The sequence below is a fragment of the Amaranthus tricolor genome, chromosome 2 (assembly GCF_026212465.1).
Source record: "Amaranthus tricolor cultivar Red isolate AtriRed21 chromosome 2, ASM2621246v1, whole genome shotgun sequence".
Lineage (NCBI taxonomy): Eukaryota > Viridiplantae > Streptophyta > Magnoliopsida > Caryophyllales > Amaranthaceae > Amaranthus > Amaranthus tricolor.
Window position 1 is genome coordinate 2,312,501 of NC_080048.1, and position 14,031 is coordinate 2,326,531.

The 14,031-nt window shown below is 27.8% G+C and overlaps 1 protein-coding gene across 1 annotated transcript; it reads left to right on the plus strand.

Moving 5' to 3' along the window:
• The first annotated feature begins 5,349 nt into the window (after positions 1-5,349).
• Positions 5,350-11,829, plus strand: LOC130806586 (probable methyltransferase PMT15). The gene is made up of 6 exons (XM_057671721.1): positions 5,350-6,164; positions 8,411-8,621; positions 9,321-9,618; positions 10,216-10,608; positions 11,186-11,263; positions 11,368-11,829. Exons 1-6 carry the CDS (start codon positions 5,478-5,480, stop codon positions 11,576-11,578), a joined length of 1,878 nt encoding a protein of 625 aa, XP_057527704.1. The 5' UTR covers positions 5,350-5,477; the 3' UTR covers positions 11,579-11,829.
• The last annotated feature ends 2,202 nt before the right edge of the window (positions 11,830-14,031 follow it).

A 14,031-nucleotide genomic window follows, 5' to 3' on the forward strand; every position in this document is an offset into this window, starting at 1 on the left:
TTTAATAAATTTCATAAATGACAAATATTTTAATATGGACAAATAAATTTAAATTGCCCCTTACAATTTTGTGGACAAACTTTTAGAAACCAAGGTATAATTTATTTTTAGGTCTTAATTTTTTTAAAATAAATCAACTTAAGGTGGTCCATCACCAACATATGACATGTTATTAGGTACTCCTATACAATGTCTCTATCTTAACTTGAAAAATGTGGTTTATGGCATTTTGTGAATGAGCCATATATTCAAATAATTTTATCAAAATGTCTTCATCAATTTTTTTTTAACCCTACATTTTAATCTCTTTAATATGATCCACACAATTTAAATAATTTCACTATATACAACTATGATAATTTCAAAACACGAACGGAGTACGTTAGATTAGCAGTATTGACGAGCAAATCCTGGGATCCTACTGCAAACAATATTGTTGACGCAATATGATGACCGATTAACGTGTAATATTGCTGATTTTAAGCGTAATATTGTTTTTACTTTTAAATAAGTTACTCAAATAAAATGAATATGATGAAATATTAATATTTTTTTTTTACAGATTCTGATTAATTAAAATGAATATACCAGCCTAATTGCAATAATTTTTTTGTATCATTCTAGTTAATTGCAACATTTTATTTGTATTAATAAATATTCTTATGACCTTACTCATAAAAATGGAGGAATCAAATTAAAACAATATTATTATTATTTAAATTATTGGTACATTATGACGAAACATTATTGGAGTTTCTAAATAGATTGATAGTAATTTTGTTGATTAACCTATAGTAACTTGTCATTAATTAGTTTTATACAAATTCTTGGAGATCATTTCTAATTGGACCGGCTTATTATATATTTTTTAAAATATTATAAGTAGGCATTAAAAATGATATAATTAGTAGATATTTAAGATATAACAAATAGGCATTAATCATACAGTAAGTAAGGATTAAGTATAATGTAAGTTTTAATGATCCATAGACCTCTAATTTGTATTGACTTTACAAATCTATTAGTTCATGTTACATGAGCTATTATCGAGTATATTAGTAGGTTGACTCAGTTACAGTTGGTAACCGGAATTATTATCCGGGTTAGGAGACAATATTATTGAGAAAATCTTAGTGATATTAGTAGTTGGCGGTGACCAGTGTGCGATAGTGGAGCTAATGAGATCGATCATTTTGATTTTCTATTATGTGATGTATTATTATAACTTGAAATTCGTGTTACAGAAAAATTACATTTTGGTTACTGAAGTATTTGTGCCAAGTGATACTAAAAACACCATGAGTTTATCCTCTATGATATTATATTATAAGCAGGATACAATTGAGTCTATGCTACGTTTTGAGGCGAGCTACGTATCATTAAGGTATTGATTAGTTTCATCCGAAAGAGATGTAGCTTTGGAGTTATAGAGTATCTTCTTAACTAGATAATTAGTGTGCACGATTAGTAAAAAAATGTTTAAAAAAAGTTAGTGGGAAACAGGTAGAGACTATAAGCAATATAAAAATGTTAAAATACAGTTAGTGAAAAAAATATATATAAAGAGTAGTTTTTTTTTATTTTGGCTTAGCAATCAGTTTTTTTACTTCACTTAAAAGTCATTTACTAAACATTTTTATATGTCGTTTAAGCAATAAAAACCAATTGCCAAAAGTCAACTAAAAATCAATAAAAAAAAAACAATTGCTAAACACACCATAGAGCCTACATTAGACATATGATTCAAAAACAAAGAAATAGCGCAAAGTGTGTTAAACTTATAGATAATTGTATCCTTGTGAAAGATCGTCTTTCAATCTAAAGATAATAAGGTGCATGTTATGATGTAACCGAGACGTACAGGAATTTCTGTTGCTAAAATATTCTCCTATTCACATAGATTTTTCCCCAGAATGCGATAATGAACCGTACAATTGAAAGATATAGCAAAGGTATATATATATATATATATATATATATATATATATATATATATATATATATATATATATATATATATATATATATATATATATATATATATATAAGACAGTTGTCTAAGACTATACGATGACTGAAATCGCACGACTTTTTATATACGCCTACATTAAACATGTCATGAAAATCAAAGCAAATGAACCTTCCTTAGTTGTCCTGAAAAATACTCCTACACTAATCTCCATTTTTGTTCTTACCAAACAACAAATCATGCGCCAATTAGTACCTTCCTTAGTTGTCCTGAAAAATAGCATTTTCACAAGCTAATAACAAGTAGTTTCATACAGAGATCGGATCTTGTCATAATTAAAGAGAAAAATTGTTAATTTTCAATAAATATTAAGTTTGATTTTTATCTAGCTTTTTTCTTCTCTCAACCTATCTTATAATTCAAAAAAAAAATTTCAGACTAAATTACTTCGCTAACATATAGTTTACAAGATAATTCAAAAAAAGTTTCATACTCGACAATAAACTATCGTACAATTAACATATAGTTTCTTTGTTATTTTTTACTTGCACTATTAGCTTTTTTACGCAAATATTTAAAACTCAAAAATTATAAAAATTATATTATAAAAATATGCGATTTTACGAATTATACAAATAAAGAAGTACTTCTATTGAACATCCACTAAGTATAATTTTCTATATGTTTGATTAATGATTTTTATTTAAAAAGTGTCCAATAGTTTACAAGATAAAAGGGGTAATTTAAATAAATTATATCATAATAATTGTTTACACTAGCATTATGATATTACATAGTATCAACGACAAAGCCTAGCTAATACCTAACTAACAAATTAAAGATTTTTAAAATTTTCTCTTCACTTGTTAGTTAATACCCTTTGTAGCTCGACATCTTGAAATATCTTATCCAATTTTCCATATTATTAGGATTTAGGACCTATCACTATGAGTATAATATACGCTTAGATTAAAAATAGTGAAATACTCTAGTAAGTAGTAACAAATATAAATTAATTAATCATCAAATAATTAAAGCTAAATTTTTTTATGTATTTTCTATAATTAAATAAGAAAGAATCGAATTTCGTCTCATTTAATTAGTAAATATCACTTTTTAGAAAATATTTTAAATTTGATTTTCACCTAGCTAGCTGCTAGCTCTCTCTCTCTCCTTCGAGATTACCATAAAATAGAAAAATAATAATCATTCAATGCAAAGTTTGGATGTTTTTTGACTTTTTCTGAGGAAAATTTTAAAACACGAAATTATTTGATAAATTAGTAGGACTATATTATTGTCTCACACTATTAAATACACAAGTTAATGCATATAATTTTATCTACTTATATGCTTCTCTCTTCTCTAATGTACTTCCCATTGGAATATTCCATTTTAAAGAGAAAGAAATGTAATTAATGTTTTTGACATATATATATATATATATATATATATATATATATATATATATATATATATATATATATATATATATATATATAAAGTATAATCAATGTTTAATTTATAAATAAATTGTAAATATTATATATATATATATATATATATATATATATATATATATATATATATATATATATATATATATATATATATATATATTATTTCTATTAATTATTATACAAGTAGAACATTGTGAAACGGAGAAAGTATTTGACCATGTATATTGCTCTTGTTAAAGAAAATCTTCCACATTAATCGACATTAAATTGATTCAAATAAATGAATTAATGTCTTTATAAAAAAATTCCTTCTTGATAATAATATATTTCTACAAGTGCATGAAAACTAATCAAGTGTGATATTCAATTGCTTGACTTTATGTACCAATCGTTAAATCTCTTTACCCCTTTCCCATAGAACCCACCCAAGTTAACCCACAATTCTATCATTTCACCCCCATCACCACCATTAATTGTGTTTTAATTTCTTTTAACTTCTAGTCAATTAGGCACAAAAAATTAACACAACCCATTTGCCCATAAACCGTCTGCCACCCCCACAATAAAACTCACCCAGATAAAGCTATACACACCAATAAAAATATACACCCAGACCTGGACCCTAAATTTAGTGTAGGGTCCATCCCCAAATCCTAATTATAAGAATCTAAAAAATTAGACCCGGACTCAGACCCATAGGTTTTAAAGCAGACCCTAAGGGTCTGGACCCGTACCCTAAAAAAATTATTTTTTTAAGTAAGATTTAAGGGTATGAAAAATAGATCTTAATATAGACCCTTATTAGACCCTAATCTGAACCCTTATTAGACACTTAAGGTCTAAATTCCTAAAATTCATATAAAATTACTCTATATCTTCTAAATCAGTAATAATTTCAAAAATCAAACTTAAAACAAAATACATAATTTTCCATCATGGCATAAACTACTCAAACAATACAAATATTAAAAAAACATTAAAAGATACGGCCAAAATCTTACTTTGTTAAGTCCCAAGAAAAATAACCATAGCTAGAAATAATGCATTCAAATTGAACAAAATAGTCTTAGCTCTACAAAATGAACATAACAGATAACCACTGTAAACATTAGTATGTAGTAATGTATTATGTAAGATAATTTTAAAATAAAATTAATGACAAAAAATTAGAAAATAAAACATCAACAAACTACTGTTCATCACAATTAGCAAAGAAATATAGAAAATATATAGAAGTAACTTTACTTTAAAAATACTTTAAAAATAAAATAAGTGGGAAGACCAATCGAAAATGGGTCTTAAGGGTCCAAGGGTCGGGTCCAGATCTACTCGGAACTAAACCCTTAAAATATTTTTATTTTCCAGAAAAAATAGACCCTTACCCTTAAAAAAGAGTAGGGTCCAATAGGGTCCAGGTAAGGTCTTAGACCCTTGCCCATCTCTATATACTTCATCCTTTTTCAAAACTTACTCCCTCCGTTTTTTTCTTAATTCCTGTTTACTGTTCGCAAAGTTTTCAAAACAAATTTTAAGTCTCAATATATCTAATTACGCATTATAAAAAACTATAAAAATGTATGATAATAAAGTATACATTAAGACGAATTTAACGAGATCTCAAATAAATATATAAAGTATTATTTTTTTATATATCTCTCAAAAATCATAATTAGTCAAACTTCTCTCTTTTTAAAGTGAAATATTTTAAATGAGAAAAACATTAGAAATGAATAGAGTATTTTTTAAAAAAAAGAGAAACTTGAATATTATTTTTCATGGATATATAAATAAATTAAAGTATATTCATATTATATCTTGTTAGATTTTGATTATAAAATTTAAAAATATTTTGAAAACTATGTAACAAACTAATGAATAAACTTCTAAGAAATCAAGGGGTATAACAAAAGCTTATAACAAAATACAAATGAAATTAGAAAGTGAAAAAAAAACCATTTTTCAATGTTATCTCTCCCTTTCCTCCACCATTAAATACTCCCAAAAGTAGAAAAGAAAACAATCCAAATCAATAGCTCCCAAAACAAGTTATGGGAGGTTTAGATACACCATACCACCCAACCTCAAAACCTTCCTCTTCTTATTGGAATTGGGTACTTAAAAACAATAACAAACACAAATTATCAAAATTAATTTATATTATTTTTATATGTTCTTTTTTTTATCTTCTTGCGGTGTGGCAAGGTCGCAGTCGCAACCCAGCCAACACTGCAACTTGTTATACCTCTCTAAATTTTACCAACTCGAGCCCTCTAAACTTTGTTGCCCGCCACACGGCAGACCAAGACACCTTTTCTTCGGATTTGAATTACAGTCGGGTTTATCCACCGTGCGATATTAAGCATAGCGAGTATACCCCGTGCGAGGATAGAATAAGATCAATGAAATTTACGAGAGATAGACTTATATATAGGGAAAGACACTGTCCAAAGAAATCGGAGCTCCTAAAGTGTCGGATACCCGCCCCGTATGGGTACAAAAGCCCGTTTAAATGGCCCGTATGTAGAGAGTATGTATGGTATGATAACGTACCACATAAACATCTAACGGTTGAGAAAGCGGTTCAGAATTGGATCCGGTTTGAAGGAGACCGGTTCAAGTTTCCGGGTGGTGGTACTATGTTCCCTAATGGTGCTAATGCTTATATTGATGATATCGGAAAATTAATTAATCTTAATGATGGGTCTATTAGGACGGCCATTGATACTGGTTGTGGGGTAAGTCAACTTTATTTTTATTTTAAATAAGACTATTTTTATTGAACTGACTTATATACATTTAGTTGATTAAGGTGATTACTCAAAGTTTTAAAATGATTAATAATTAAAAAAATAGATTAATTATATGAATTTGTCTCATAGTGAAACAGTCTCATACAAAATAAATTGTTATTTTATTTATTATTTTTTATAGCTTATTTTACATTTTTTAGGAATGTTTAATTTGTACTTAATTAATGAAACTTAAATATTATAAAAATAATATAGCGTTAAATATAGATACGAATTTAAAACACAAGGTTCGTTGGAGAATTTTTAATTGGCAAAGGGAAAAAGAAAATTAATTCATATTGTATGTAGGCAGGTACGATGAAAAAAAAAACATCTTCAAATATTATGCTAATCAATAATTCTCCATAATTATTGTTATTAATGATATAAACGATAGAGACTCAACAAGCGAAGTTACTATTTTAAAATACATAGTTTTAGTTAAAAATAATTTATAAAATTGTTATATTTTTTATATACATATAATTTGAAACACTTCTATACGTTGTAGAGCTTTGCCATCAAATAAAATTAATTAATTTGTTGTTTTCATGTAATTATTTTTGTTTTGATGAAACTGAGATACGTAATTTATATAAGATGGGGATGTGCTTGTGGAAAAGTAAGGTTGTGAATGTGAATCCTTTGTCTTAATCCTAAAAATTAGAATTGAATCTGTCTTATATTAGTGGAAGTAAGTATTAAATTATTTTAAATAAGATTTTAGATTTGATGCTCATTTAACTCTGATAAACAAAAAAACACATTCTTAAATGAGACGGTGTTATAGTGAATTCATTTCTATTGCGTCAGTGTAACGTATATTTATTATCTTAAAGTGATCACTTAAAACCTTAAAGTAATCACTTTTATAGTTTTAAAATATCGTTTAGAACATCAAATTAATCTGTTTTAATTTTTAAATAAACAATAAAAAAAATAAATAGATTTTATAAACCCTTCAAGATGATATTTAAAAAGTTTAGGAATGTAAAATCGTAGGAGTAATTATTTAACCTGTTAGCGTATGGTCAAGAATTGTGAGCCGCGGATGATCAGAAATAGGGGATAACATCCACAGATTTTTTTTCCAAGCAATTAAAATTTCATTTGTTACCTCTAAAAGAAAACAAAAGCTAAAAAAAAGCTAATAAATTTTATTTACAATTTTGGTACGAAGGACAAATGGGAAATAAAAAGTAAATGAAAAGGTGAATATTGGAATTCGGTTAGAAACAAAATTAATGGCATAAATGAAATTATTGGAATAAAATTTTTCCCTAAAAAATGTGATTGTATTGTGCTGAATTTGGTAGCAAATAAATGCCTTTCGGATGGAATTAATGGGATAAAACAATTTTCTATTAATTCCTTCATTTATGGCAATGTATTAATTTAATTTATTTTATGATCAAATTCATTTGAGAATCATTAATTCTTTAAATTAAATATAAAATATGTAGTCTAGCTAAGGGTTATATGGAAACATAAAATAATCCATCAAAATGACATTACACTAAAAAATTATCATCAATTATTGTACTTTATTTTAAAACCTCCTTTTTAGTTTCTCAAAAACTAGATAACATTAAGTGCGAATTATACGTGAAATATAATACTAAAAAGCCGAATCAAATAAAATGGAACAAAGGAATTTATTTATACAAATTTTTGTCATCCCTTATTTTGCTACTCAACTTTGCTTTATGTACGTACTAAGTTTTAAAACACATATTTGAACCTAAATATCTATAAATACTTACCATAAAATTTATAAAAATTATATGTAAAATTAAACATTATGATAAATCCAACAAGATTTCACTCGCATATATTTTAACTGGTATATATCTCTCAAAAACCATGTTTAAATTCTCTTTTCTTTAGTGAAATATTTCAAATATGACAAATAAAGGGAATAGAGGAAGTAATAATAATTTGGTGAGTGTGTAATATAGTTGTATGAGCTAGTCTTTTGAAAAACTATTTCTCGGTGAGACGACATCAAAATTAAAAAAAGTTTATATACTTATATTTTGCATCAATTGAACTATTTAGCCTATAAATAAAATGCGTCTTACAAAGAGACAGTCTCATATAACAATCTGTGTAGTTGTATTAATCATAATTAAATTATTTTTCAAATAATAGTGCATTAATTTAATTAACTAATTAGAATTGTTATGTATAAGGTAGCAAGTTGGGGAGCGTACTTACTATCAAGAAACATATTGGCAATGTCCTTCGCACCAAGGGATACTCATGAAGCACAAGTCCAATTCGCTTTAGAACGGGGGGTTCCTGCCGTGATTGGTGTTATTGCTTCTAAGAGATTGCCTTATCCATCACGGGCTTTTGATATGGCTCATTGTTCTCGTTGCCTTATTCCTTGGGATAAATATGGTAATCTATCATTACACCATTCCAATATTTTTGGTTTAATATCATATAGAAAAACTTTAATCCTCTTTTAATATTGTTACTCATTAGCCCTTATATATACACATATAATAAAGATTTAAGTTGTTCTTATAAGAGATGTTCTCTTTGTGAGTCGACTGTTAAATAAAGAGCAATTGTTCTCATTATTTGTATTATTTGTATTAGTTGAGCAATTCAACTCATATATAAAGTGGGCTTAACCTATGGTACAAAGGCCCAATCATACATAAAAAGCAATTCCTCATCATTAGCCCATTATATAAAAACAATCATTGGCGTTTTTGCTTGGTTCCTTGGTATAAAGAATACTATAAATTGATCTATGAGACGGTCTCACCTTGAGATGCATTTTATACATGGGTTGAATATCACATACTAATACAAATTATGTTGATATAAATTTTTTATTTTGAGATTGTTTCACTGAGGGACTATCTATCGCAAGTTTAGTTGAATGCGTGATAGTATGTAACATTGTTAAGTATTAAAATATAAGTAGATACTAGATAGTGTTTATAAAAAAAATAAAGATTATTTAGTAACTTCAAGTTTAGTTTTCTAATATTTAATTTTCAAAATTAGAAAAAAAATGAGTGAAACAGATGAATATATTTTTTTTAATATATAATTTTCTAAATTTGAAAAAAATGAATAAAACAGATGGAATATATTTAATAGAGGTTGATCGAGTACTTCGACCAGGAGGGTATTGGATCCTATCGGGCCCGCCCATACGATGGAAGAAATATTGGAAAGGATGGGAAAGAAGCAAAGAAGACTTAAATGGAGAACAAAAGAGAATTGAAACAATAGCAAAAAATCTTTGTTGGAAGAAAGTGATTGAAAGAGGTGATATTGCTATTTGGCAAAAGCCATTGAATCATATGAAATGCAAACGTATCAAGAAGCTTCATACCACCTTAACCTTTTGTCCTACTCCTCGTCCTGATCATGCATGGTTAGTTTTCTTATTATTCTTCTTTGCACTACTATATTAGACACACTCAGATCACACACATATTGTTACATTATGGACTAGTAGATGTACTGTTTTTTGGACTTTCTAAGCGAGGGTAACTCAAAGATTTTTACGACCCTAGCTTTGTCCTTGATCAAGAGACATACAATGGAGTGTTTGTTAATTGGTTATCGATGATCAACTGATTAAATTGGTTTGTCCGACCTAGCTAACTAGAATCATTGACTTTTTTGCTAGCTATTTATAACCCAACTAATGAAGATGTTTAGTAAAAATTCGTTGTCCCTTACAAGTTGTTTGCTCTTTATTAAATAAAACGTGGGTATAGTTTTTGGATATTCGCATAAAAATCAACTTTTCATCTAATTTAAAAACCTTTGGCCAATTTTTTTTTTTTGGCTGTTTAGCAAACCACAAAGTCAAAAGTCAAAATCAATCAAAAAAACCTTGTCTAACACACTCATGACTCATCAATATGTAACTCATAGTAGTATTTTATTAATGTTTGAAGTAATTTTATGTGCAACTAATCTTTTTTTCTAATCAATCATTTAGTGTCAATTAATAAATTTATAGGTACACAAACTTGGAGTCATGTGTTAACCCATTACCAGAAGTTTCGGAAGATGATGAAATTGCAGGAGGACAATTAGAAAACTGGCCAAAAAGATTAAATGCAATCCCACCAAGAATAAGTAGTGGATCAACAAAAGGAATAACACCAGAAATGTTCCAAGAAGACATAAAATTATGGGAAAGAAGAGTATCATACTATAAGACAGTGAACAATCAGTTAGGGCAACCAGGAAGGTACCGGAACCTTCTAGACATGAATGCAAAATTAGGTGGATTTGCTGCAGCTTTGGTGGATGATCCTGTTTGGGTTATGAACGTTATGCCTATAGAAGCTAAGGTCAATACTCTTGGAGTCATCTATGAAAGAGGCTTGATTGGAACTTACCAAAGTTGGTAAGTCAAAAACATTGCTTTTTTGATTTATAATGCACATTACATTACATATCCATTTCATTTAATGGGTCCCACTCCCACGGGTGGAATTCTGAGGTAAAATTTATGCAACCTTAATTCTTATCCTTATTAGTTACAATGTAACACTAATAAAAATGTTGTTTTTGATTAACTATTGATAGCAAATAACATGTGCAACTTTACAAAATAAGTATTGTAAATGTTTTAATGAGCCATTTTAATATACTCCATTATAATCCAAACTATAAATCTTTTGCCCTCAAGATATAATAAACCTTTTTTTTTATTAATATATCGATAAGAAAAGTAAAAGGTTTAGATTTAGAATAATTTAAGCGAAGAGGTAAGTGGAAATTAGTCTGGCTGAAAGTAAAGGAACTTATGATAATAAAAAAAATAGAATAAAGTATTATCTTTGCGAACAAGAATCTCATTGTGTAAATAAGCTTAGATATTCAGAACATAATTTTGATATAGTTAGTATTGTTGGTTAGTAAATATGATCGACGTGCTTGAATTAGAAATCTAACCTAATTTAAATTGTTTTTGTACGTAGGTGTGAAGCAATGTCTACATATCCACGGACATATGATTTTATTCATGCTGATACGATTTTTACTCTCTATAACAATAGGTACACAACATATAATTTGTTAAGAATACGAGTAGAAGGACTAGCTAGTACTAACATATTTATGTTATGATAAAAATAATGAATCCCTGTATAATATGTTGCAGATGTGAGATGGATGATATATTGTTAGAGATGGACAGAATATTAAGGCCAGAAGGAAGTGTAATTTTGAGGGATGATGTTGATATTTTGGTAAAAATAAAGAAAATAACAGATGCATTACAATGGGATAGTCAAATAGTTGACCATGAAGATGGACCTCTTCAAAGGCAAAAGTTGTTGTTTGCGGTCAAATCTTATTGGACTGCCCCCTAAAACACAGGATACCCGTGCTTTGTAGACTTATCTCATCAACTTATTTAATTTTTCGAGAGCTCTTAAAGTTTTATAATAGTGTGTAACAAATATTCTAGTATCAAATGAAAAAAATTATTTTATTATATCGGAAAAAATCTTTATGAAATTAATGTACTAAATCCAAGTCAACTCTTGAATTTTCTCTTTTTAAAAATATAAAGAAACTTATATTTAAATCAAATTAGATGGAGTATCAAATCTTTCCTTAATATTCAAAGTCAATGTCCCTTTATTTCCTAATGTTTTTTTTTTAGAATATTTTTTTAGAAAGGCAAATTTGATTAAGCTTTTTAAGATATATACTCATGTGTGATCTCATTAGATTTGTCTTAATATATACTTTTAACTATATATTTTTTATAATTTTTTAAGATGCGTATTTAGAGATATTAAGACTCTAAATTTACTTTAAAAACTGCGCAAAAAGTAAACGAAAAGAACAAAAAAGAACGGAGGGAGTATAATATATTTGCACTATTAGGCCGTGACAATTCATCACATAATCTCACCGTGGCCCACTTGTGTGGACACGGGACACCCATGGGCTCGAGCTCACAAACCCATGGGTCAAGTGCGTTGAATTGCACATACATAGGTGAGGTTCATTGATTCCCAAAACCATATGGTAATAGGAGGATTATTTCACCCAATATATATATATGCAAATCCACAACCCACTAATTTATTGATGTGAAATCTTGTCTTACATGTGAAGTATTTCCAACATGCACAATATTTGTATAATAGAAGCTAGTATTGTATTATACCTTCTCCTATAGCTCTTGCCTCGTTCAAGACAACCTATATATGTGCACTTTCTTGCTTTGATCAAGGCATTGGTCTCTTGCCTTGTTTAAGGCACCCTTCACGCACATGCATCTTTTTGCGATTTATTTCTCATCACCGTGGCACATCAAAGATCCTCCTCTATTGCTTCCTATGAGCCCCTATTAATGCTCTCAACTGCTTGCACTCACATTATTGCTTATCATATGGTGTGTCTTTATTTGAGTCATAAAAAATTTACTTCTGCGCATAAATAATTTGATTTTTATACTAAAATATTATAGATTGAATCGAGTAATATTTAGTTTTGCTATGATAAAATTTATATATATTCCGGACCAAATAAGAACTACTCCCAATTGGGAATTCAGCAAACAAGTGAAACAAGCTGATTAAAGTAAAGAAATTTAGACAAATGGAATCAAAAAGTGTAGCACAAAATAATTGGTCATAAAGTAATAGCAATAAGACATTAAGTAACACTAACCAACAAAACCATAATGGCCCACTAGTTAAATACTTGATAAAAGTAGTACGTCGTATCGTACACTCAACACTAGTAGTAAAGAAAAAACTACACACCATAGCTTTCCTCGTCATCGAGATCCTAAAAATAGCTAGATTCACGTTTCATGTGCTTATTTAGATTATCAGATTAATTTTGAATTTACTGTAATTCACATAAAGTTTTATGTTTATATTGATTTTTATATAATTGTGAATTTTTATTTTTAAAATTAAGTCAAAGTAGAGTTCGATTACAAGTCAGTTAAATATTGAATCGATCGAATCTGTTTCAAAAAAGTCTAGATTCACTATCCTACACCTTCTATGTTTAGATGTTCCTATACTCATCAAAATTCGGTGTCTACATTATATTACCCATAAAATATTACACACTTCCTAATAGAATACATTATACTCGTTATAGTACATCGGAAATTGATAAGGTAGATTATAGTGAGATTTTATTCTAATCTAAAGATACATGAATCGTATCTCTACTAAATTGTACCCGATGACACATTTCATCTCAAAACATTTTACTTTTTACGTTTAAATAAGTTTGAATGATTAATGTTAATAGCACTAAAAATATTATGTTGCGAGTATTTCACGATCAAGGAAATCTTAAATTCTGTGTTTTTTTGATGCATAATATTAATCTTAATACAATACTTAAAACTAAAATTTGACCTCAAATAATTGCTAATTTTAATATTATGACCGTATATATAAAAACAATATAATTAGGGAACACATGTAGACCTATGTTAGATTCCATACAAGAGATCTAGACAACACATGTCATTTCATCATTTAAAAGATACTAGTATTTAATACTTGGTCGGTTTGCATTATATTTTATTTTGCCGACTTCTAATTAATTTGTATTATTTTTATTTTTAGATAATAACCTATTATTTTCTTTTAATTTCATCAATAGATTTTAATTCGTTTTTAATTTTATTTACAAAATTTATTTTTTCTCTTTATTTATTACCACTATCTTATAACTAACCCACTTATTTTTTAATGCAATTAAATGAGGACAGATGAGTACACTTTATCCATACTCTCAAGTCTCAATAGATTTGTTTGTTTGGATCATTGAATTGATTTAA